Source organism: Rhinoraja longicauda, chromosome 25 (assembly GCF_053455715.1).
Source record: "Rhinoraja longicauda isolate Sanriku21f chromosome 25, sRhiLon1.1, whole genome shotgun sequence".
Taxonomy (NCBI): Eukaryota; Metazoa; Chordata; class Chondrichthyes; order Rajiformes; family Arhynchobatidae; genus Rhinoraja; species Rhinoraja longicauda.
In genome coordinates this window covers 22,476,362-22,503,486 of record NC_135977.1, presented here as the reverse complement: position 1 = coordinate 22,503,486, position 27,125 = coordinate 22,476,362, and the positions used below count along the sequence as shown (strand labels likewise).

At 39.3% G+C, this 27,125-nt stretch overlaps 2 protein-coding genes across 5 annotated transcripts in view; both read right to left on the bottom strand.

Moving 5' to 3' along the window:
• Positions 1–923, bottom strand: part of mlxip (MLX interacting protein) — a 72,847-nt gene extending 71,924 nt beyond the window's left edge. For both annotated transcript variants that reach the window (XM_078421669.1, XM_078421670.1), the window contains exon 1: positions 475–923. In XM_078421669.1, the coding sequence (XP_078277795.1) occupies positions 475–779 (305 nt within the window). In that variant the 5' untranslated portion in view covers positions 780–923. The remainder of the gene's footprint in view (positions 1–474) is intronic.
• Positions 924–4,444: 3,521 nt separating this feature from the next.
• Positions 4,445–25,275, bottom strand: bcl7a (BAF chromatin remodeling complex subunit BCL7A). Of its 3 annotated transcripts, XM_078421665.1 has the most exons (7): positions 25,070–25,275; positions 19,107–19,162; positions 17,532–17,613; positions 16,698–16,788; positions 14,197–14,364; positions 9,488–9,612; positions 4,445–8,603 (listed from the first exon to the last, which is right to left on the bottom strand). In XM_078421665.1, exons 1-7 carry the CDS (start codon positions 25,148–25,150, stop codon positions 8,529–8,531), a joined length of 678 nt encoding a protein of 225 aa, XP_078277791.1. In that variant the 5' UTR covers positions 25,151–25,275; the 3' UTR covers positions 4,445–8,528. The 3 variants fall into 3 exon arrangements, with proteins under 3 accessions (XP_078277791.1, XP_078277792.1, XP_078277794.1); XM_078421666.1 differs by lacking the exon at positions 19,107–19,162 and having other exon boundaries at positions 25,059–25,275; XM_078421668.1 differs by lacking the exon at positions 19,107–19,162 and having other exon boundaries at positions 25,070–25,269.
• Positions 25,276–27,125: the final 1,850 nt, after the last annotated feature.

The following is a 27,125-nucleotide window of genomic DNA, read 5'->3' as shown; positions in this document are numbered from 1 at the left end:
GATCCAGAAGCCTGGGTCTACTTTAACATTCGTCCATCAACTCCAGGTTAAAACAGCCGCATTACTTTGTTTAAACCATGATTTTTCCTTGCGCTTTCAACAGAACTTTACTACACATCAGCCTTAAATAAACTCAAATGTAAAAAAAAGGCCCAGGGATGAGAAAAACAAAAAAAAACCGTTGGAGGCACACGGAACAACAGATGTTGAAATCTTGAGGAAAACAAAGTGTTGGGGGAACTCCGTGGGTCTGACCAGCAGGAGAAAATATAACCCTTGGGTTTGTTTTCGATTCCGCCTTATCGGGTTTCGGGAAAGGAACGGGATGGCTCAAGAGCGTCTAAAAATAGTTTGTGACGCCGGCTTCGTGGGTGATGAGAGGAAAACAAAGGCGGGCATCGAGTTTCCTGCGGCCCCTTCCCCCACCAACATGAGAGCAGCCCGCACACAAAGGCCCGCCCGTCCGCTCCTCACCTGTAGGCCAGGGTCATGCACTCGAACAGCTTGGTCAGCGAAGCGTCGATGGACAGATGCGACGCGCTGTACGGCCCGAAGCAGTAAGTCTGACACGTTTGCTTGTTGACGGTGTCGAAATCGTAGCCTTTCTTGGGAGGGTGCTCTCGGTGCGGCGACGACACCATGAAATGCCCGCTGTGGATGATCTGAAGCTCGTCCGACTTCTTCAAATTCAGTTCGTCCGCGTCCGAATCGTCGTCGGGCTCCTGCTTGATGATCACCGGCGCCCCGGCCGAGCGCAGCAGGAACTCGTCTTTGGCCATACTGGCGCTCTAGTTGAGCCCGCTGCTGCTGCTGTGGCGGCGAGGGGAGGCGAGCGAGTGGCGGCGCGGGGAAGCGAGCGAGTGGCAGCTCTCTCTCCGCTGCCACATTCCCCCTCTTGCCTTCAATCGGCAGCTTGCGGTGACATTATGGGAGGACGGAGGGGGGAGGTGGGCAGTCCGGACCAATCACAAGCTCGACTCTCTTAAAGGCGCATGGCAACCGGCGGGCCGCCGTTCGCCATTGGCCACAGCCCCAACAACGCCCACTCGGGGTCAGCAGCAGAGGCTCCTGCATTAGCAGCAGAGGCTGTCCACTCGTTTTTTCCTTCGTGTTAGCCAGAAACTAAAACATAATGTGTTTTTTAAAAAAACAGTGAGGCATGTGGGGAGCATTTTATTATATAAAAAAAGAATATGCACTCATTAAATGCTGGATGGGTGTTCCAGGATTTCGAACCAACTTATGTTCCCACATGCCTTATACAGTTTTTATGATAAAGGTTAGAGTATTCGTGAACCATTCCAGTGCAGCTTTTGGATCAAATTTTTTGAAGCAATTATATGGGAACATTAAATATTATGCTCTAATCTAGATGGGAGGGGCAAAGAAGAAGTCAAGATCCATGGTGTTAGATTTGCACATCCTTCAATGACAGTAGAAATCAGGAACTGCGGATGCAAAAGGACACAAAGATCAGTCTGAAGGGTCTCAAACCAAAACATCACCGATCCACCGATAGAGATGCTGCCTGGTTTGCTGAGTTAATGTCACTGTCAGTCAATGATAGTACGTGGGGTAATAGACAAAATTATAATTTATTACTTATACTTATTACTTACTCAGCAAGTCTTTTACTAAACTTAACTGTTTCTGACAATTGGTTTGGTACTGATTCATGAATTTAGGGAGTAGTGGGATTACGGGAAGGAGAATAATAGAATAGGGGTACAGAGTACCAGGCTTCCCCAGAGGCCAAATCACCCTTAACCGCTGGAGGCCTAAACACCTTTGATCACTGCTACACAACCAAAAATGCCTATCGATCCATGCCTCAAACCACATTTCTGGAAATTGGACCACTGCAGTTCATCTACCACCCAACTTGTCCCTGACCCTATGCTCATCCCTGGAACATCTAGAGAACAAAGACACCTACAGACTCCTATTTATTAAATATAGCTCCCTCTTCAACACCATAATCCAAACTAACCTCATTTCCAAACTTCTGGACCTGGAAAGCAACACCCCCTTTGCAATTGGATCCTCAACTTCCCGACCCATAGACCACAGTGAGGATAAGCAATAATACATCCTCCACAGTAAACATTGGTGCCTGGCAATGTTGTGTTCACAGCTCCTTATATTCTCAGGACTGTGGGACCAACTTCTGCTTATTTACAAAATTACAAGAAACGACCTCACCCTCGATATTAAGATGAAAGAACGAGTTATTAACTTCAGAAGCAAGGTGAAGTACACCAATCAACATCAATGGTGTCGAGGTGCAGATGGTTCAGCACTTCCCATTCGTGGCTATAAACATTACCAATTTGGACAAATTGCAATGAAGTTACGGACAAGAAAGCACACCAGGGAGTTCAGTATGTCTCCAGCAACTCTTAACAATTTCTACAGATGCACTGTAGAACGCATTCATCGGTATGCATCACAGCTTTGTTTGGCAACGGCTCTTCCCACAAAAGCAAATAATTGGGCTACAACAAATGATAGCCCGATCCTTCACAGGCCAGCCTCCCCACCATCGAGTCCGTCTACACTTCACGCTGCCTTAAGAAAGCAACCCCTAATATGGTAAAGAATTTTCTTCATTCCTCCCCTCTCCCATCAGGCAGGATAGAAAAGTTTTAAAACATATTATCAGTTTTAGGAATAATTTCCCTGCTGTAATCAGATTGATAAATAATCTTCCTTTTATAAGCTAGGGTGTACTCCAGATTTTCCAACCTACCTCCTTTGCACTTTTTGTACACAAAATGCTGGAGTAACTCAGCAGGTCAGGCAGCATCTCGGGAGAGAAGGAATGGGTGACGTTTGGGAAAAACATTGTATGCGATTCAGCCAAATTATACCATACACGAGTACAATGAAGTGATACACATTTCCAACAGGTATCGCGGGGAAAAAAAATCAGAGTGCAGAATAGTGTTACAGCACCATAGCGTTACATTTAAAGTGCAGACTGATGCACTTTTTGTATCTGCACTTTAAATGTAACGCTATGGTGCTGTAACACTATTCTGCACTCTGATTTTTTTCCCCGCGATACCTGTTGGAAATGTGTATCACTTCATTGTACTCATGTATGGTATAATTTGACTGAATCGCATACAATGTTTTTCCCTTATCTCAATAGATGTGACAATAATCAGGCAAGACCAAAGGAGTGACAAACGGTAAGAAATTGTTCAGATCACTTTTGTGCAGCCCAATAAACTATCCACTGCTAATTTTCTATGCTTATAGGAATACATCCATAATTTACAAATGTTGATAAATTTATCATTTTTAACCCATGTCAAATAGTTCTTCAAAAAAGTATTTCTCAAAACATAACTTAGAATTTAATGTATTACAGAAGACACCTAAGCAAAGCAACCTACATCCCTCATACAATTTTGAAAAAATCTGAAAAATGGAAGACAAAGCAATGGAGCAACGCAGCAAGTCATGCAGCACCTCTGGAGAACATGCACAGCTTACATTTCAGGTGCCCCTTCAAAACGCCCTGATATGCCACCTAACCATATTCTCCAAAGATATTGCCTGGCCCGTTGTGTTTTTTTTGTTGCAAACCAGCATCTGTGGTTCCTTGTTTTTACATCTGAAAAATGGACGCCATCGTAGAAAACCACCATAAACCTGTTATATCATGAACCAAGTCTGAATGGAAGGCATCCAAATCAAAAGCCTTCAAACAATAAAAGCAACACCACAAAAGGATCACATACCTTGAAGGAAGGTAATGAGTCTTGAATCCTTTGTCTTTCAATTTGATTTGATTTTCACTTTTTGCCATATCTGGGCTGCTAGTCTAGCAAGTTCTACTCCCTAGTAAGAGGTGGAGCTCACAAGTTGAATCGCATTTTTCACAACTAGCACAGATATGGCTGCTTCGATAATCCTAAAGTTATCCCCAATTTAACTCAAAAGATGGATTTGATCCAGAGTTCATAAAGGAATTCACTTGGAATATAACAGGGCAAAAGAAAATGGCATTGCTGCACATATTTCCAACATGCATGTTTAGCAATTTTTGTATGCTTTCTATTTTCTTTTTTTTTTACAGTCACTTAAATGGTGCGTTATTGGATATGTTTTTTCCCCATCAAATTTGGCCTGGAAGAGTGAAACGTTTTATATATCCAAATTTAAAAATCATACCAACGGACAAATCAAAGATAATGCAAAGTTTGGAAAATGGTTATAGTGAGCAGCTTCATTTGCAATAAGTTTGGATAGATTTAATATTTGTAGTTAGTAGTGCATGCATGCAAATAGTAATCATATATGCTCAGGGAGTCAATGGAAGATTTAAAAAGACCTTCTGCATTTGTAACCTTGATATCAAGATTCCAGAAATAAATATACATTGATATTAATTTAAAACAAAATCCATGTTATACAACTTTTTTTATTCATGAAAACAGTCATTGTACATGGTACAAACCATACTTAAAGGAATAAATAAGAAAGAAAACACTGCTGTACAGCACATTGCATTCAAAGTGTTAGGTTTTTCATGATAGCCATGATCTCTAGAAATTATAGTTTAAAATATGGTCAATTAGATAAATTTATTCATGTTGATACCCAGACAAGATTCACATAGTTTTCTGTAGTTAATAGTGCAGCAGTACAAACTGCTGTGTCAATTTATTAATAAATAAGCGCCAGCACTTCTACAAAAAAAATTTGGAATGTGGTGCTTCAATTCCTTTAAAATTTCAAGGACACGGTTTAAAAGTCAAAGTTTATCTAGTTCATAAAGTTAAACTGATTCTGGTCAAAGCAATGTTCCAGTCTAACAAGATACTCAGTTTAGAATTTACAGATCTAGGATGGAATATATTTCAAAGCTTTCCTTTGATGGAAAGTTTTAAGAAGGTGTAACAGAAGCTCCAATATTTACTTTGTAGTACAAAAGGAAAAATGGTTCACCCCAGCTTTTAAAATTACAAGATTTTCTTGCTGTAGAGGTGATGCAGCCTTCACAATAGAATGGAAATCAATTCTATACCTTTTGCCAGAGGCTTTCTTGAACATACAACTTTACAAGTTTCAAATGGAAAAACAGACAGTACCAAAATTACACTGTACAGAAATTCTATTAGCAAAAGTCAAATTTAATCATGGAAAGGCAAGACTACAACTGACTTTATAAAACACTCATACCACATCTACAAAGTTCATTAGTGTTGCTAATTGTTTTTAAAAAATCATACTGTTAAGCCCCTTCATGACACGAGTTATACAACTAACTTTCACTGCAGCAGTCTTGAAACTGACAAATATCGACACGAAAGTCACTCAGCTTTTCCATTTTGGGTGTTATACACCAGATATTTAGTAAATCTACCGTTAAAACATTTTGGTTTATGTAACCAGAACAAAACAATAGTAATACTGTTGAACCTAGCTAGAATTTTGTCAGTCCCCAGTAAGTTACAAGGTTCCCAAAATAACTAGAACTAAATCGCACTTCTGTGGACTAGTTAAAAGTAAACAGTATTCGTCTTATGCCCATCTAAAATTACTTGCAAGAGTCTGGCATGAATTTTGATAATGAAAGGCCTTCTCTTATGGAACTGATAATTAAAACAGCAGGAAAACACGCTGAACTGGGAACAAACTAATGACTCGTGTATTTTTGTCTATTACCATATAGGATTTTTCAGATAGTACACACCGTTGAGAACCACAGAGCGATTTATCAGTACTTAATTTTAAGGACCTGCACGTCATTTGTAATTTGTTTGTGGTCCAGTTGTACTAACTGCAAAAATATCCCTTTGTACTTAGCTTAGCATTTCTGCAAACATTTTATCATACGATTTGGAAGGTAATTTGACTTTGATAATTCAACAAGTCTCCATGACAAAAAAATCTTTAATTTCTAAAAAAGTTCCCACTTGTCATGAAAATTTAATTGTAAACCATTTGGGACTTTGTTAAAGATATATAAATTGCTTGGATGTCTAAATATCACTAGATGCACTTTTGCCAGCATTATTTTTGATTTTCAGATTGTAACCAGAAATACTAGTTACTGACGCACTCCAAACTAGTACATACTAAAATGCTACTATACCATGACAAATAGTATTGAACACAATGCTGACTTTGTTTACATTTCTTGCAACACTAAGATAACTAAGCCACAAATTTGAAACCATTTCCCACAAAGTTTAATAAAAGTCAAATACTTAAATCAACTGCAAACAGATGTGAAGAGGAGAGGGCAAATAATTGAAAAAATAAGTCAAAAACTAAGTGAGGGAAACATTTCAGTCTTCATCACCCAAGCTTTTACATCTTGTTCTTTGCAGAAAACAATACTACTTCCTATACCAACAGGTTAAGAACCTATTGGCAGAATAGTTCTTCAACTGTACTAACAGAAGTGGGCGAAGGGCAGCAAAGTCTGTACTATGTGCTTTACAACCAATGTCCCCCATTAATATACTGAACTTGAAGCCCATTTAAGTAAAACGAATTAGATATCAAAGTCACTACTGCAGTTCAAGCATATAATGAAAAACTTGGATGTTCAAAATGAAATTTATGCTGGGTAAACTGATGGCAGTAAGTTATAGAATTTGAAAATTAAAACGGCCCGTTATTGAAATTCAACATTTGTACAAGGCAATAGTGAATACTTGGAGTTTAAATTCTGTTTATTACATATTGGCTTCAGTTTAAGATGGAGAAATTTGGTCATGCCAGTATGTGAAAGTGTGATAATCAGGCAAATGGCCAGATTTATATGATTCTAACCCTTTAAACAGAAGCACTCGTAATATTTGCATAATGTAATTGTAATAGGGTATAGGAAATTAATCTAATTTTAATTCCTTGAATACAGCCAGGATTTTGAATTTAATGTTAAGTTCCATTATTAGTGTTTGAAGCCATGGGTCTCATAATAGTGATTAAGAGCATCAAATAAATAAATCAGTAATGTCTTTATTGTGTTCAGCAGTTATTTAGTTCAAAGCTCACATACATCTTCACTGGGATAGGTAACTATAAATGTTTATATAGGTTATCATTTAAAGAGGAATGCATGAGGTATAGATGTCTACCAATATCTTAGAACTGGAATTAAGTGCATCTGGTGGCAATCGTTTATAATGGAGCAATGTTAAATTTAAAAAGGGCAATTTAAGAAGTGAGTTCCATAGTTCACATCCGAGTCCACATTTTTAGTGCCATGGTCTTCAAAACCTTACATTGAGGTTTCAAGGGGTTAATCCCTGGACACTTGTATGACACTGCAGAAAATATAATTTAAGAAAATGCCGCACTTGTCAGGATTGTAAAAGTTTTAAAATTTAGAACAGTATTGACAAAATTTGCGAGTTTCACATCAATTTGAAATGTGTCAATACTAAATGAAGTCGCAGTACCCAAATTGGAAGGTTACCTATCATTAGCTAACAAATCAGAAATTACAAACTAAAATTATTTTTTTTGGAAGAAAAAGGTTCAAGGTTCAGCATTTATATTTTCTCCCATTTTACTGGTCTCCCCACCGCACACAAAATTGACAAAGACTATACCCAACATTTGTGTTAGATCTGTAACACTATCACCAAAATCTGCCGCAGAATATCAAAAACAAATAAACACAACTTACATACTTATTAGCACAGATTGAACTGGGTATCCAAATCATGGTCCGACTTGGTCAAGATAAATGAGCCAAAGCAATGACCCACTATTGTGGACACTCTAATTGTCACTATTTGATTGATTATTGATTGGTTCAATTCAATTACATATCCACTATAGTGTAAAAATAATACCCTTACAAACCTCTTACCTAGAAAACTCTGTTCACACCCTGGTAAATTAATATTACAACCTGTATATGGGATGTATTTAAGGAAATAGTTATCTTATATAAATACCCGCTCCACATTTCTAAGTTACAAAGCTAAATGCGAGATGGACCAATTAATTCAGACTGTATTATACTGATTAACATGATCACAAAGAGAATCTTACTATTTTCAAGGCATTATTCAAACAGAGCATTTTCGACAAGATAGTGGTCATTTTAAGAGGCACAAAATGGAATTAAATGGCATGAATAATGGATTTCATTCGTACACTAATTCTGACCTGTACCATCATTAAATATTTCATAACATAAATAAAAGAATGAAAATACAGCAGCAAAAAACATGTGATCTTGACAAGTTTTATAAACTACCAGTGCGTCAACCCTCCTGAGTCCATTTCTTCCACCCACCCCACCCAACTTTAACAGCAAAAGTAATTTAAATATATAAATCACTAGAATGTTATTTCACAGGAGAAATTAGTCAGCTTCATATCTGTCCAGTCTTCCCAGTTTTTTTCTCTTGGATTACGACTCAACATTCCTTAGTGGTCAGTGGTTCCTCCACGTTCAGTAATATGTGAAAGTTTCTAGAAGGTTGGTCTGAAATGAGGCCATTGATGTACCTTTATGTGGAAGGTAACCCCACAGTTTAATGAACAGCCTAACTTTCCTCAGCACTCTGCTGAGGGGTCTCTGTTCTGAGCTTTTTTGGAAGCGGCTCTCCATCTTCAGATTCCTGAAAGATAAAAAAACAGGAATCAAATTATCGTTTTCACTAGGCTTTTATTATGAAGACTCGTTGAGTCATTTTAATAAAGTTGTGTAAAGTCCAATCACAAAGCCACAAAATTCATATAGAAAGGACCATCTCTAATTCAAGTGGGGCACGTAAAAACATTTGCATGAGAGCACTAGTATTAAGCACCATGTAAGTTATAAATATTATGCCCTGAATGTTTAACAATAGTTAGTTTTAGCCTTGATTATCATAAGTTTTGTTTAAAAACATGAATAATGGTCACGCAACCCTTAAAGCACACTTTGCCTTTCATCATGGTTGATCTTAGACCAATGCATAATTTTTAAGCGTTATTCCTATATTCCTTGCTTCTCCTATTGTACAGAAATCTATTAATCTGCGTTTGGAATGAATATGATGAGTCTACTTTCACAGCTGTCAGGGATAGAATTCCAAAGGTTCACCATCCTCCAAAAGAAGAAATTTTTAAATGCCATCAACATTTTCTCAGTCCATTATTCAATTCCACCTGGTTTACTAGCATAAATAATTTAACCAGAACTTCTAAGAGCACATTTTGACAGTTAAGATTTGGTTGGAGACTAATCCATTTTTAATTTACATTTACAAATTCTTTTAAATCAAAGGCAAGCTGAACATTTGTACATCCATTTTGCACATCATGAATATTTACCATTGGTTATATTTGTTCTCGACTTAGGGATTGCAAATTCAAATTACGTGTCTTAAAAGAATCTATATAATACCAAAAAACCTTTTCTTTCAAATTAATAGCTTGGAAGTTTTAGCTTTTATTAAGAAATTCCAATGCGCTTATTTGTTTGGAATTTGTTATACTGTCATTATTTCCTAATTTCTACCCGAGAATCTTTGGTTGTCTCTTTGTTCTCTTTCACTCCTGATGGCTGCACATCTGATTTCTCTACATCAGTCAGGGACGATTCCGCAGGAGTTTGGGAATTTGCCTCTGGTGGTGGTGATGTGTCTGTAATAAAGAGTAAAGGAAAATCTATCAGATCTATATTCCTTTTACCTTTGTAACACTATTCACAAATCACTAGCATCTTTATCAGATACTTTAGATATTATGCAAAATGTGATAAAGCTGTCAAGTTTACTCGACACAACACACTGAAGATCTGCAAACTCACAGCTGAATCCTTTCAATGAGAAAAAAAACCTGATTACAAATCTTTTCTGAAGAATTTGGTATTTCAATATTTCAATAAAAAGCAGACTATAGGCACACAGAATTAGACACAAAATTTGGGAAGTTTTCTAAACAATCTTATTTCTTTGATCAGTTACAATGCTATCATTCTGCAAATATAAAATATAAAGATAAATAGCGCACCAGAACATGTCACGATCACTCACCCACTTCTAGTCAATGCACTATCGTCAAAGTTTGACAGCCGCATGATTACATCCATTATTTCAAACAAATTTACATTCCTAACCAGTGGGGTAAAAGTTATAAGTGACATGCACACTTCATTTAAAGTATTTATAGAAGCACCCAGGTGGCCTGTCCGATTAGCGGTTAAATGGTGTGGATGAGCTAAAAGGATTCAAAATAATTGGATTAAAATCTTTCACATTCTAGTGAAATACTTTGGTAAACCAAACTTAAAGCATGGAAAATATTGCTGCCAAATCATTTTGTTTATGCAAGAGTAAAATACAAGATTTCCTTATTTTTAAACAGAACCGTTGAAAAATTGGTGCAACCTTGATTTCCTCCCACTAAAATAAGCCAGTTCTGTAGTAATACATTTAAAACACAATTACTGTTCCTTCATTCAATATCTTGACCTTTTCATTTCAGCATGACCATATTCTTCAGATAATTGTAACCAATCCATAACAGGAACTCTTTGTCAAACATGATAAAACTGAGACTATTTCAAAAGGTTTTCAAAAAGTCAGCATTTATAAATGCAGTAATGGAATCTAATGATTATTTTCAATGCAGTTCACAATCAAGTCAGATAACAAAAAGCCACAATGCCTATGGGGTGAGGGTGGGAATATCAAAATGTACACAGGCCAATGGAAATAAAGTGTATACCTTTATAAAAAATTAAAAGGCATTTATATTATTCAGGTATAAAATTACGGGGATAATGACGACAGGATTTTTCCCTCTTCCTCTCGAAACCCAAAACTGAAATTAGGAAAGCAAATATTTCGTTTTTCCTGAAAGAATTGTTTTGAGTTGCTAATGAAGCAAGAAAAAGAAATTAAGAAATTAATTTTGTTCAATTACATGTAACATTTAAAAGTTACTATCTCAAAATTATAAATTTAACACCAAAATGGAGTCTATGCAAATTTTAAGTTATGAGGCAAGTTCATAACGGTTTAAAAATGATTACCATATTAGCTGAAACCAATCCAGGTTTGAGAAGTTATGAAATAATACACCAACAAGGGTTGAGAAGTTATAAATAAATACACCAACAAGAATCAACTAGTTAAATCTTGATGATGAAAAAAGACAGCTATTTAAAAGGTGTGCCGATGCCCTTCCCTCTCCATAATCTACCCCCGGGGTACAAATCATCACCAAGATGTTAAGGATGAAAACTAGTTGTGACAAATGACCAGAAAGGAATATGAAATAAAGGAATATTTACTATATAAAAAAAACTTTAATACAATTTAAAAAAATAAAAAGTGCTGGATTAACTCAATGCTCCAGACAGCATGCCTAGAGAATGTGGAGGTAACGATTAGGGGAAGAGAAAGCTGGAAGAAAGTCTGCTAAGTGATAGGTGGATACAATTCTCACCACTTCTATCCCTTTCTCATTATCGCACACTTTGTCTTTCCATTTCTGGCCTTTGTTCAACCATCTGGCAATCACCCCCCCCCCCCACCTGTATCCATCTATCACGTGCCAGATTTTGTCCTGCCCCCACTTTCCTATCAGATTCAGTCTGAAGGGTCCTGATCTGAAACATCACCCATCCATGTTCGCCAGTTGCCGCTTGACCAACTGAGTTGCTCCAGCACTGTCTTTTCTTGTAAACCAGCATCTGCGGTTCCTTGTCTCTCCACCCTCGTGCGCCAAATAACCATCTCTAGTTGTAACAGTTCCACCAAACTACATTAGATATCCTTTTCAGTACTTAAGATAAAACAAATTAATTTGGCAAGCAATATTTTTGATCCCTGTGGTCAATGGTGCTTTTATGGATCCAACTATACACACTCTTAAAAAAAAAAAAAGCAAAGTTAACAGATCCATCATGGAAAGTTCAAGTCGATACAGACCAGTTAGAAACCTCTGAACCTAAACCGATTCTCAAGTACATTTTTATGTGGTGCACAGGTTTGTGATAGTGTTACAAGTCTATCAACAGATTAACTCATCTTTTATTCTCTGCCACCTCGCCTATTCGTGATATAATACTGTGAAATGAATACATACATGGTAAATTTTGTGGCAATAAATGGTTGTAGAGGTGGATAACTTGTTTACCTATTATTTTTAAAGCTAGAATAATGAAAAAACTAAATAAATATCAGGATAGCAACATTAAAGTGTAATACAAGGCTGAATAGTTAAAAAGAAGAAAGATCACCTGCAAAGCCACATGATAGTGAGATTGAGGTTTGGACATTTCCCAGAGAGGTCACTTTGCAAACTCCATGTACTGCCAATTGGAGTAGAGTGTTGACCTCCCCAGAGAAGAGGTCACAAGGGATTCCTTTTGTGCATTATCAACTCAAAATCCATCCTGATCGCCCCCTAGAGATCACTCCACTGACAAGACAGGAAATGAACTGGGACATAAAAACATCTCCAGCAGCAATAATAACAAAGGTTTCTGAAGATTAACAAGGGAAAAGTTTTCTTTACCCATTTTCGCGATCGCACCAACCTTTACATGGGCATTTTTCTTGTTGCTAGTTACACACTATTTCCATTTAACCAGCTAGATTACAGGTTTATTAACTTGCTTTGTGAATGTTTATCTTCCACTAGAATACCACACATCAGCAACATCACACACACATAAGCACATACCCCGACACCTGCTGTAAAATAAATGAATCGCCCAAGTATATATTAATGAAAATAACAATGAATAGACCGATTGAACCCAAACAGTTCGCAAAACCATTAACTGGCAATTTCTCCTGCAGACGCATTATTCCTCATTTAGTTTAAGTACTCAATTTAAAACCAAGAAGAACATTCCTAACTCATCTTTTAATGTTCTAATCAAGGCAAGATTCCAGGTTCAATGCCCATTAGTTTTATGTTAAAAATTATCTGAGTAACAGTGCTGCAAATAACTTTAGCATCTGTGGTAGGGAATTAGAATTTAAATGATAGTTCTCACTCATGAATCCAATGGGAAACTGCATGTGAAGATAGAAGATGCATGTGACCAACAGCTGAGCTTGGTGGTGAAAACCACAATTTACTCATTATTAATTTCCACAACGTGGCCATTTTGTTCCACAATCATATGGAAAACCGGAGTTACCAATTTGGTGTGGAACATTATGTAATAGTACATCAATTGCCAGTTGTTTCACCAGGAAGAAATAGATCATTATAAAAGGTATAGGTATGAAAATCTTTTACATACTTACGTAGTCATGGAAACCATACCATACCAAACATGAAGAATGGCAATACGGACGCTATACATTTTACAAGCATATTACAACATGTTCATATCATCATATATATACAGCCGGAAACAGGCCTTTTCGGCCCACCAAGTCCGTGCCGCCCAGTGATCCCCGTACATTAACACTATCCTACACCCACTAGGGACAATTTTTACATTTACCCAGCCAATTAACCTACATACCTGTACGTCTTTGGAGTGTGGGAGGAAACCGAAGATCTCGGAGAAAACCCACGCAGGTCATGGGGAGAACGTACAAACTCCTTACAGTGCAGCACCCGTAGTCAGGATCGAACCTGAGTCTCCGGCGCTGCATTCGCTGTAAAGCAGCAACTCTAGTTGGATAATTTTAATAAATGCTCCTTCATATTGTTTATATAGAACCGTACAAGCATCTTGCAACTATGTAATTTTAAATGTTGTCAAATATTTGACATAGACCGCAAAAGTGCAACTGTTTACTAGATTCTAGTACTGGTAAACTGCATTATAAGCCATTGTTAATTAATGTCCTACTAACAATTATTAACAGATTACGCTACAATATTTGCCTCGACTTCCTAAAAATCCTACCCCGATTTAAATTTGTCATCTCTTCCCCATTTGTAACAATTTATTTGATGGAATGTAATTTTGTCACCCATCTGTTCTAAGATAAATTTGAGATAAATCTATAAAACACAAGACAGTCCATTTGCTTATAAACAAGAATAACTGAGATGTCATGCTCAAAAGTTTATATTATAAACATATTGATTTTCCATCAAAACAACAATGGATTCAATCAATAAGCTGATTTTAACCATTTCTTCCGCTGAAGAAGCTGAAATGCATATATAACAATAATTGGGATTGGAGCCTTAGGATGTTTCCACAAAGTTCTGGTTTCCCCATCAACAAATTGTTTGAAAGCTTACCATCAGAGCTGGGTTGTTCTTTGACTGGGGGGTGAATTTCTTCGGTCCGGATGTCAGATCCTTCTGCTTGAGTTACTGAATTCTGCTCTGGTGCAGGACTTGGGTTACTGCTATTTTCCTGCTTCATTGGAGAGGCATCTGCTATGGAACTCTGATTACTGTTCTCATCTAATTCATAAAGGAAAAAAAAATCAAATAAACAATTTTATGCATTAGTAATATGCTTGAAAATGAAAAAGGAAAGAGGAAAACACTTGTTGACTTTAAAAAAATCTTTTTGACATAGACAAAAAATTGCAGATGAATACCAGAAATAAATTCTGGCAATCTTTTAGTGTTATGTTTATCTTTATTTTGGTAGTCCATGGCCAATACCTCTACAAAGTACAAAGCAACAGGTGTTTTAATAAATCTATATATTGCAAAGGATTAGCTCTCCATGCTCTAAAATTATTCCAAGATCCCATAGGAGCATGGAGAGGAAAATGCCTTTGTTGGAGACCTAGGAAAAATGCTGAGTTAATATGGTTCTTGTGAGATGTTATCACTTTTTTAAAAAACACCAACAGGCTGAAGAAAAACATTCACATGAGCAATGAAATTCTGATCAAAAGACAACAGCTTCACATTTTCCAGTACCGTAATCAGAGGTCAAACACTAGAACACATTTGATTAGACAAGATTTTTGAATACATTTGATTATACAAGATTTATGCCTATGGGGACAAGTACTTGATATTCAAATGTATGGTTCATTTGGATGCATTCTAAACAATTAATAGATGAAGTACAAAAAGTATCTCTTCATAAATAGACAATAGGTGCAGGAGTAGGCCATTCGGCCCTTCGAGCCAGCACCGCCATTCAATGTGTTCATGGCTGATCATTCTCAATCAGTACCCCGTTCCTGCTTTCTCCCCATACCCCCTGACTCCGCTATCCTTAAGAGCTCTATCTAGCTCTCTCTTGAATGTATTCAGAGAATTGGCCTCCACTGCCCACTGAGGCAGAGAATTCCACAGATTCACAACTCTCTGACTGAAAAGGTTTTTCCTCATCTCTGTTCTAAATGGCTTACCCCTTATTCTTAAACTGTGGTCCCTGGTTCTGGACTCCCCCAACATTGGGAACATGTTTCCTGCCTCTAACGTGTCCAACCCCTTAATAATCTTATACGTTTCGATAAGATTATTCAGACCATTCAGATAATAATCTGCCTTCCTATTCTTACCACCAAAGTGGATAATTTCACTTATCCACATTAAACTGCATCTGCCAAGCATCCGCCCACTCACACAACCTGTCCAAGTCACCCTGCAACCTCATAGCATCTTCCTCACAGTTCACACTGCCACCCAGCTTTGTATCATCTGCAAATTTGCTAATGGTACTTTTAATCCCTTCATCCAAGTCATTGATGTATATTGTAAATAGCTGCGGTCCCAACACCGAGCCTTGCGGTACCCCACTAGTCACTGCCTGCCATTCTGAAAGGGAACCATTTATCCCCACTCTTTGCTTTCTGTCGGTCAACCGGGTCTGAACCCTTCTTCACTCATACATGGGAGTCAGAACAGAATTTGGTATTAAGAATTATGGAGGAGAATATTATGTTGCCTATCCTTACAGATTGCAGTCTATGGGCCAGGATCTAATTGTAGAGGGGGGGTGTTGAATCCTATATCAGAACAGGAGTTTGGAGAGAAGTTTGGTTGGAATGATGTTGCTGAAGGCAGAACCAAAGTCAATAGATGGGAGTCTTATCACCTGTGTCTTTGTTATCCAAATGTTTCATGGAAGAGTATAGGGCCAGGAGGATGGAGTCTGCCTGCTGCAGTGGGAGGTGAATTGCAGTGGATCTAACAAGCGTCAAAGCACTTGATGATGGATGTCAGAGCCATCGAACAGTAGTCATTAAATCGGGCTGCCCAATTTCTCTTTGGCACCAGGTTGATAGCGGTCTTCTTAAAGCCAGTGGGAGGGGTGGGGGACACACGGCAGATCGGCATAATATTTCAATTATGTCTGCAAATACTCCTGCCTGCTGCTCTGCGCTGGTTTCGAGGACAGTGCTGAAGACTCGATCTGGGTTTGTCGCTTTCCGCACTCACTCACAGGAAGGCCAATATGATGTGCGAGAGCATTCATTAAAAGGAGGAGACACATTGGCTAAATACATGGGCAGGCACACACAAGATGGAAAATGTGCAAGAAGAGTCATCCACAATAAAAGGCAGAATATTTTTGAATTGCGACGGAATTGAAAGGTGTTGATGTTTTGAGGGTCCCAAGTACAACAAATCACTGAAAATTAACACACACATACAGCAATTAGGGAATATTGAAGGAATAAAGAAAGGGACACGAGGTTGGTGCAAGAAAAGTTGTGATGAAGTAATGTAAGTTGTAGGTATACTGAATGAAATACAGCAACGGCATTAGGGGCCAAAAGCTACTTCTATTTCTCGTTATTAATTTCAATCAAAACAAATATACCTACCTTGAATATCCATCATGCCTGGGGAGGAGCTGTTTTCCGGAGTTGTCACTTCAGATCCACATTTGTCATCTTTCCCCTTCTTTTTATTTTTCTGAGCCAAACAAATAAGATATTCTGAATGTTACAACTATTTTTTTTAAACAACACTTTGGCAATCAAATCTTGCTTATAATATATGCTTCCTATTCACAGTTTTCCCACTGCAATTTTTTGGGACAATTTTACATCAACATTTCAAACATTTATGATGCGTGCTGAAAGATGTGGTAAAAGTAATATGAGCTTGTTCATTATCAATCAAGCTTTGGCTAATCCTCACACCAGTGAAGATATGCATTAGCCAGAAAGCCTTCCCATTATCCAACTATCATTACCCACTTCACAATATAAATGTGAGCATTTGAAATTTTTAATGGAATTTGGCATGCAAATTAATTAGTGATGTCAGTTGTACTAGGTTCATACGTTGCTCAAAACATGTTCTAAACTGTTCAGTTTTCTAGCATGAGCACTACTTTGTGAACATTTCGAGGACAATTTTCTTTGGGCACAGAGGGTATGAAACTGAAAATGATCACAGTGTATTCGCTTTCAAGAACCCAGGGGTTCCATAAATCTTGATAACTAAATGTATTTCCCAGAATTTTCTACAAGAGACCTTTACAATAGTTTCTTATACTATCAGTATTTTTCTACTGTTTATACGCAAAGCAGCAACTTTGAGAATGCAAATTCAAAGCCATTATGGAAATTGAGTAACAGAACAGTACCTAACATTTTTTTATTCAGTACTTCTCTTAACTCTAATCTCTTTGTCTACAGATTGCAACTTACATCATCAACTTTAGGTTCTGTTACAGGCACCCATTTGTAGATCCTTAGCGACGTGTCACCAACAGTCACCCATTTCTTCTCCCTGTTTCAGGAAATTAACAGATTTAAATACAAACCAGGAAATATTTTCACTTGTATTATGGTTTTACAGGATTATTTGTACATACAAACAGTTGTATCGAGGTTGCATAAAAAATGAAAATGGTTCTGGCAATTTAGCAGAATTATTAATATAACATGCTTTTTAAAAGAATAGGACAAGAAAGATTAGTAGGCTAATTTAGACTTTAGACTTCTGTATTAGACTTTAAACCTAGGCTCCATCTTTCCAAGAACAAAACAAACGGAGTTGCTCCAACAAGCAATACAGCACACTACAAACTGATTAATCCGAGACGAGATTGGTCACCACATTGACTTTTAAGGAGCCCTCCTATCGCCAGTCTGGCTTCCATACCTACCCGTTTTAAAAAAACGACAATGATCAAATTTCAAGTGTCTTAATAATTCTAAAGCACATGTGCAAGATTCAACAGATAAAGTGACACCAAATTATATATTTTTCATAAATTGCCAGTGACCTTGCTGCTGCTTTCCTTTCAGTGATTGACAGCAATTGGAAATACTTGCTTGACTTTGGTGGGAAAAGGAAGAGGACGGTAAACCACAATCTGGGATGTGAACATCACACCCATTAACAAATTCAAGTATTGCTTCTTAACTTTTGCTGCAAATGCAAATTTTAACCAGTGAATTAGTGAGGGGAAAAAAGGGTAGCTATTTAGACCACATAACTTACACAATGAAGCTCCTGATACAAGAAATTTATGGATTCAGACTCAAGCCTTTGTGTTCAAGATCTAGTCTATTTGGTCAGCTTCAACACATGCATTGATAACCACCAGCTTATCTACTTTTCTATCTATTGATCGAAGCTCTTAATTCAATTACTAAGACAGTTTAGAAAGCATGCAAACCTTAAATGTCATATTAAATTGCAATGGAGTCTGGAGACAATCTCAAGAACCAACTCCAAAGCCTCAACTCAAGCAGGATTTTAACCTTTGCATCGTGTACCAACCCAAACCAGGCATCTGATTGCATCTCAGTCCACAAGGACAAGCCCTGGCTTCACTTTAATTCTTTATCTTACTCCAACTGTCATGACGTGCTATTGACAATTTCATTTTTCACATTGTATTACAGGCCTTTCAACTACTTGCTCCCCACCTCACTTCAGTCAATCAGAGAAATTAATTCCCTCCTGAAATTCCTCGCAACCTATCTCTTTCTGTCCTCAAATCCAAGTGTCGCACTGCATTTTCTTCACATTTCCAAAGTATTATAATAAAGTAACAGGTCAATGCAAGTATTACTTGAAAGCAGAGCCAAAATATCTCAAACCACAAATCAAAATGGTCACATTAAATTAATAATTCAAATACAAACATTGCATGTGCTTTAAACTTTATATAGTTAACACTGTTTTAAAGCCATTAGACATGCCAGCACCATGTCAGACCCTTGGTAAATCACACAAAAAAGGACCATCAATTGCAATGTATTTCTACTAACCAATGTGTTCGTTCCAGTAAAGTGTCAACTTCGAGGACACTGCTGAGCCATACTTTCTAATAAGTGAATACAGAGTTTTAATACAAATGGCACCAATGTAACAAAGATCATTTGCATCTTTTTAAAACTATGTTTATTTGTTTATACTAATTTGTAAGCAGTTTAAATGGAATGTGATTTCATGTCAATTTAGTTAAGCCAATTGCAAACAAGGCAACCACTAGTATTTTCTGGGTCAAAGTGAATGTAAACCCCTGAATATATTGTGAATCCAGAAAACGCCACATCTCCTTCCCGATTTTGTCATTTCCCTACTCTGTTATTCAGACCCAGCAATGCGAAAAATATGCTTGCCTTCAGATTCAGCTCTACCGCTATTCTTAATCTGCATTACAGGAGGTTTGTAAGTAAAATTATAGTCCTTCATCTCTACCCTGACAAAAGATCACAACATATCATTGGAAATCAACTATTTCTAGGTCAATTAAAATCAAATTATGTACCCAGTTAGTCTACCTTAATTTGATTATAATTTTATAGATTGTCATTTCTGCATTTAGATCCATTTTCCAGTCCTTAAAAATGCCAGTCTGGACTCATGTGAAATCCCACTATGGCTTTGCAAACAATCAACTGAAGTGGATTTGATATTGCTGTTACAAGTATAGTTGCAGTGCAAGTGCAGAATATTCTGCTCCATACAATCATTCAAATGCATTATGTCGGTCAAATACAAGATGGCACAAACTTCCGGCGTAGGTATCAGATGTGCCCGAGGGACAAATAGAATCAATGTCTAAGAGCTTTGTCTGCCTAATATTTTACCTAGAAAAATGAATACTCAAAGGCTGCAAGATGAACAGTTTGCCAGATAAATCTCTAGGTTTTTAAAATCCAAAGACTTTTAAGAAAAGATGTTTCCAGATTTGAGATCCCAAGAAAACTGAAAAACAAAGTTCACAGTAGTAATGTTAAGCATCACAAATGAGATCCATGACATCAAGAATTCTGCTAGGAACAGTCAGGCACCTTGCCCAATGTCCTTCTTCTGCCCATCATGAAGATCAGGTTGATTTTCCTGCATTATCCTCATAACCCTAAAATCTATTAATATTCAGAAATCTACTTCTCACTGCAATTTTTTTTAAATCTGTATTAGACTCAAACTCAAGGCAACTAGAAGAGTTGAAAGAATTGGTGCTCCTCAGCAGTGCAAGAAACGCAAGTCTAAGCTGACAATGCATCACCTCTGGCAGAAAGTTGTCAATACAATATAATCAACAAGTTTCTTACATTTGTAGCAGAGAATCAAAACTTAACAGTAAACATACTGAATTGAAAGACTGTACCATGGATGTTAGCCTGCACTCAAATGGTTTCAAAAATGTCTGCAAAGGGCATCCAATGTGAGCATTACAATTATATAGACCAACTCTACCTGTCGCACAAAACAGCTTCAAGCAAATAAATACTGCCCAGACATCCTTGAGATTTTGAGAGATGGGGCTTCAAAGCAATGCACTTCCAAAACAGTTTTCTATATGTGGTGTTTGTTATTTACACTATAAAAATGATTGCAATTGAATACAAGCAGAATGAACATTGTCTCCTTTGCCTTCTAACTGAAACTATAATTTCGACATTGAAGTTAGCTGCATCTCAACTTGGTGGTCATTCAAATAAACTTCAAGTTGCACAATTTGCAAGCTAACTAGATACCACAGTAGTATAAGAAAATAACTGCAGATGCTGGTACAAATCGATTTATTCACAAAATGCTGGAGTAACTCAGCAGGTCAGGCAGCATGCTGCCTGACCTGCTGAGTTACTCCAGCATTTTGTGAATAGATACCACAGTAGATTCATCCATTGCCCAAAAATGGCACTGAACTGCAAACTTTAAACATTATGTTTACTCTCTGTGATCCAACTTCAGCCAGGGTGGGAAAAGATGACTTTTGTTATTTCATCCACTGAAATGGGGAAGAAAAATCAATGATTGTCATTGGCAAATGCAATTCAGTATGCTGGATAGGTTCAAGCTTGGCAGTAATGACTTCTGCCCATGATTACAATACATGGCCCACTTTTAAACATCTAACAAACAGAATAGCTTAAATAAAATCTTAAAGGGACTTGGAAGACAATTTGTGTTAAAATTTACTGCAGCAGTAATTGTGTTTATTGGGTCAGCCTTAGCTCAGTTGCTAGTCAGAAAATGATGTATCCCACTCAAGCACAAAAGTGAGTCAGCACTGGAAGGCCATAGAAGTGGGTGCTTGCACTCAGCAGGGGAGTCTGGTGCTTGCTGAAGAGGGCCAGCTGTGGAGGGATATCGGTTTGCAGGATGACCGAAATGGAGGCGACGGCTGCAATAGGTCTTTGTGGCCAGCTGCAGCTGGAACTGTATACTGGCACCTCTTGCATACGAACTCAGTGGGCGAATCTGTGCATTTTGTACTTATCGGGGGCGATTGTGTTTATGTACCCACAGTCTTACTGAGCTGTAGGCAAAAAATGTATTTCACTGTACTTGTTACACAATAATGTGACAATAAAGAAACCATTGAAATGCAGGACAGATGCATGTCAAGCAAGGTCTTGTCTCAGGCGAACATATACAATTCCCATGACACAATGTAGAAGATAGTTAACGCTAGAATCTGGGCCAATATTTATATCTCAAATCACCTTTAAAAAGATTTATCATTATTCTGAAGAAGATCCGAGATGTCACCAAAGAAATGGCAGACGAGTGAACAAAGAAATGGCGGACAAGTGAACAAAGAAATGGCAGACGAGTTAAACCGTTACTTTGGATCTGTCTTCACTGAGGAAGATACACACAATCTCCCAAATGTTCTAGGGGCCGGAGAACCTAGGGTGATGGAGGAACTGAAGGAAATCCACATTAGGCAGGAAATGGTTTTGGGTAGACTGATGGGACTGAAGGCTGATAAATCCCCAGGGCCTGATGGTCTGCATCCCAGGGTACTTAAGGAGGTGGCTCTAGAAATAGTGGAAGCATTGGAGATCATTTTTCAATGTTCTGTAGATTCAGGATCAGTTCCTGTGGATTGGAGGATAGCAAATGTTATCCCACTTTTTAAGAAAGGAGGGAGAGAGAAAATGGGTAATTATAGACCAGTTAGTCTGACATCAGTGGTGGGGAAGATGCTGGAGTCAATTATAAAAGACGAAATTGCTGAGCATTTGGATAGCAGTAACGGGATCATTCCGAGTCAGCATGGATTTACGAAGGGGAAATCATGCTTGACAAATCTACTGGAATTTTTTGAGGATGTAACTAGGAAAATTGACAGGGGAGAGTCAGTGAATGTGGTGTACCACGACTTTCAGAAAGCCTTCGACAAGGTCCCACATAGGAGATTAGTGGGCAAAATTAGGGCACATGGTATTGCGGGTAGGGTACTGACATGGATAGAAAATTGGTTGACAGACAGAAAGCAAAGAGTGGGGATAAATGGGGCCCTTTCGGAATGGCAGGCAGTGACCAGTGGGGTACCGCAAGGTTCGGTGCTGGGACCCCAGCTATTTACGATATACATTAATGACTTAAACGAAGGGATTAAAAGTACCATTAGCAAATTTGCAGATGATACTAAACTGGGGGGTAGTGTGAATTGTGAGGAAGATGCAATAAGGCTGCAGGGTGACTTGGACAGGTTGTGTGAGTGGGCGGATACATGGCAGATGCAGTTTAATGTAGATAAGTGTGAGGTTATTCACTTTGGAAGTAAGAATAGAAAGGCAGATTATTATCTGAATGGTGTCAAGTTAGGAGGAGGGGGAGTTCAACGAGATCTGGGTGTCCTAGTGCATCAGTCAATGAAAGGAAGCATGCAGGTACAGCAGGCAGTGAAGAAAGCCAATGGAATGTTGGCCTTCGTAACAAGAGGAGTTGAGTATAGGAGCAAAGAGGTCCTTCTACAGTTGTACCGGGCCCTGGTGAGACCGCACCTGGAGTACTGTGTGCAGTTTTGGTCTCCAAATTTGAGGAAGGATATTCTTGCTATGGAGGGCGTGCAGCGTAGGTTCACTAGGTTAATTCCCGGAATGGCGGGACTGTCGTATGTTGAAAGGCTGGAGCGATTGGGCTTGTATACACTGGAATTTAGAAGGATGAGGGGGGATCTTATTGAAACATATAAGATAATTAGGGGATTGGACACATTAGAGGCAGGAAACATGTTCCCAATGTTGGGGGAGTCCAGAACAAGGGGCCACAGTTTAAGAATAAGGGGTAGGCCATTTAGAACGGAGATGAGGAAGAACTTTTTCAGTCAGAGAGTGGTGAAGGTGTGGAATTCTCTGCCAGTTCGTTGGATGCTTTCAAGAGAGAGCTGGATAGAGCTCTTAAGGATAGCGGAGTGAGGGGGTATGGGGAGAAGGCAGGAACGGGGTACTGATTGAGAGTGATCAGCCATGATCGCATTGAATGGCGGTGCTGGCTCGAAGGGCTGAATGGCCTACTCCTGCACCTATTGTCTATTGTCTAATCCATGTTCTCCAGAAATGTTGCCTGACCCACTAAATTACTCAGTCTGAAGAAGGGTCTCGACCCGAAACGTCACCCATTCCTTCTCTCCCGAGATGCTGCCTGACCTGCTGAGTTACTCCAGCATTTTGTGAATAAATCGATTTGTACCAGCATTTACAGTTATTTTCTTAAATTACTACAGCATATTGTCTTTCTTTGGTAAACCAGCATCTGCAGTTCCTTGTTATTACATGTATCATTTTGCTGGGAGTTTGCTGCAAGGAAATTATGTGTTGTAATTCAACAGTAACTACATCAGAAGTACTCATGTTTCAAAAATGCGCATTGAAATTTCCTAAAGTTGTGAAAAGTGGTACACAAATGAAAGCCAATTTCCTATATACACACCTTTCTCTTAAAAGAGAAACATTAATGGAATCAAGACAATTCAATTTGAAGTAAAACTATAATTTACAATACATTTTTTTAAAATCCGCAAGATCATAGAAGATCGACAAGCTGTAACCGTGAACTACTAAGAAAATTAAAATCTGGGTAAGAGGTCACTTCAGGACACGAAGATAGATGCGCGTTAAACACGTGAATTTAAGTTTATTTTATCCAAGTGACTGAAAACACTCCCCCGTATTATCTGCATCGAGTTTACTACATGAAACTTCTAACAGCTGTATAATGTTTTAATTTTTGCTCAAAGCTACTGGAAAGAAAAAACAAAACAAAGTCATACAAGAAAAAAAACAATTTTTATTCGTGAGTTTAAAATTCATGTTCGAAAGTATATTTCTCAATTGATACAAAAAAAGTTCCAATCTGCGGAACTTATTATTAGATATTAGGAAATCAAGATATTAAATAAATATATTCCTGCTATAGGTAATCTGCAAAATAAATGTAGTTTTACATCGAGCAGATTTTAATTGCCATCCCCCACTTCCTCCTCTGTCGATGCCCTCGCCTGCCGCTTAAGTGCGCTCCAAAGCGCTAAATTTGAAAATAAAACTCTCGACAACAATAACAATAATAATACAGAAAGATTAAAGAGGACTGTAGAGCGCCGTGCGACGATGAAAGGCGGTCGGGGCCGAGCCAGAGCCATACAAAAGAGTCAAAGTGCCGGCAGCAGCAGCCGGCACCGACTCCACACAAAGCAGCCAGACGGGCTTCATGTGACTACAGCGAAATGGATTCTGGGTTCAGCCCTTCACTGAAAGCCGCTGTGACGGCTTTAAAATCTTTTTTTTTACATCTTTTTAAAATTAATTAAACTCGCCATCCGGCTCCCAACACATCGGAGCCGGTAAGCGGGAGGAAATTTGCTCCTTTAAGCCCGGGCTACTCAAGTCATCCTCCCTCCGACACGGAGCGATCGCCGGCCCCCCTTTTTTTTGTTAAACATCTCTTTCCTTCGGGTGTTTTTTTTTCCCCCTTACCATTTCCGTACTTTTTCGATAGCTGCCATGACCCGTTTGATGTCATCCTTCGCCCTGCTCCTGGTCTCGGCCCGCACTGATCTGCCGGACATGCTGTGAGTGTGTGTGTGTGTGTGTGTGTTTGGCGGAGTCTGAGGGGAGAAGCGCCGGCACCAAGAACGAGCGAGCGCGCGGACAGACGGACGAAAGCTTCTCCCTCCCCGCTCGAGCGCAGCCCCGCGCCTGCGCACTGCCCTCCCCTGCGCCGCTCCAGGAAGCAGAGCCCAGCCGCCTGAACAAAGGCGGCGCCTATCGCGAGATCACATCTCCCTCTCCTCCCGCCCCCCCAAAAGAGAGAAAAAAAACTTCTTCTCAAACTTTTTATTTATTACTTTTTGAAGGAATAAAGAGTATTTAACATACTCTGGATATTTATCAACCCACAAGTAATGTTCAGTGTAGACCATTCCAAGGACTTTCATTAAAAATTATTTTTGAATATGGAAATCAAGTCAAGAGTGTTTTATTATTCTTAATTATTATTAAATACGGAAATGTATTAAGGAATATGGATTTAATAAATAAAGTAACTGAATTAATGAATTAAATATGAGATATTAAGAAATGTGGAAAATAATGTACATAAACAGGTACACATGGATAGGGCAGGTTTGGAGGGATATGGACCAAACGCAGGCAGGTGGGACTAGTGTAGCTGGGACATGTGGGCAAGTTGGGTCGAAGGGCCTGTTTCCACATTGTATCACTCTATGACTAATTGAATAATTGTAAAGAATGAACCTACACTGGAAAATAAAGTGGAGGACTTAAGGTCAAGGCTGCTTTATCAAAGGGAGCTGAGGGAATGCTCTGTGTTCTGTTTCACACAGACATGGCTCACCCCCAGCTCCCCAGACAGCTGTCCAGCCTGAAGGTTTCTCCATGCATTGTATGGACCAAACGCAGGCATCTGGGAAAGGGAGAAGTGGGGGGCGCCTGCCTCATGGTCAATTCTTTGTGGTGCTCAGATGTGGCAGTTCTGTCTAACTCCTGCTCTCCACACCTGGAACATCTGGCGGTAAAGTGCCGCCCTTTCTACCTCCCAAGGGAATTCACCTCCATCATCCTGACCGCGGTCTGCATCCCACCCCAGGCAGACGTCCATCTAGCATTGGAGGAGCTGCACACCGTGGTCAACAAGCATCAGTCAGTGTACACTGAAGCCTTTACCACCATAGCAGGGGACTTCAACAAAGCCAACTTGAAAAAAATCACTCCTAAACTACCACCAACATGTCACCTGTAGCACCAGAGGATTAAGCATCCTTGACCACTGCATCCTTGACCATCAAGGATGCCTATAGCTCTATCCCTCACCCTCAATTCAGGAAATCAACCATTCAGCAGTGCTGCTGCTTCCTGCATATAGGCAGTAACTGAAGAGCACACCCGCAGAGGTGAGGACTGCATAGGACTGCATAGGACTTGCGGAAGTGGCGGCGCCTAACGGCTGCGGCTCGCTAACAGTCTGTTCGTCTTTTTTCCTTTTTTTGTTGTTGTGTGTCGGTGTTGGGATGGGTTTTTTTTTTTTTTTTTGGTTGTGTATGTGTGGGGGGTGGTGGTGTGGGTGGTGTGGGTGGGGGGGTGGCGGGGGGGGGGTGGGGGAAACCTTTCTCTTTTAGGTCGCTTCCTCACGGCGCGGGGTGCGGCTCGGCCGCGGGGCCTAACATCGCCCGGTGCGGCTCGGCCGCTGGACTTAATAGTGCCCGGTGCGGCTCGGCCGCGGGATTTTACATCGCTGGTGTGGCTCGGCCGCTGGACTTAACAGTGCCCGGTGCGGCTCGGCCGCGGGGCCTAACATCGCCCGGTGCGGCTCGGCTGCGGGGCTTAACATCGCCCGGTGCGGCTCGGCCGCGGGGCTTAACATCGCCCGGTGCAGCTCAGCCGCGAGACTTTTCATCGCTGGTGCGGCTCGGCCGCGGGACTTTTCATCGCTGGTGCGGCTCGGCCGCGGGACTTTTCATCGCTGGTGCGGCTCGGCCGCGGGACTTTTCATCGCTGGTGCGGCTTGGCCGCTGGACTTAACAT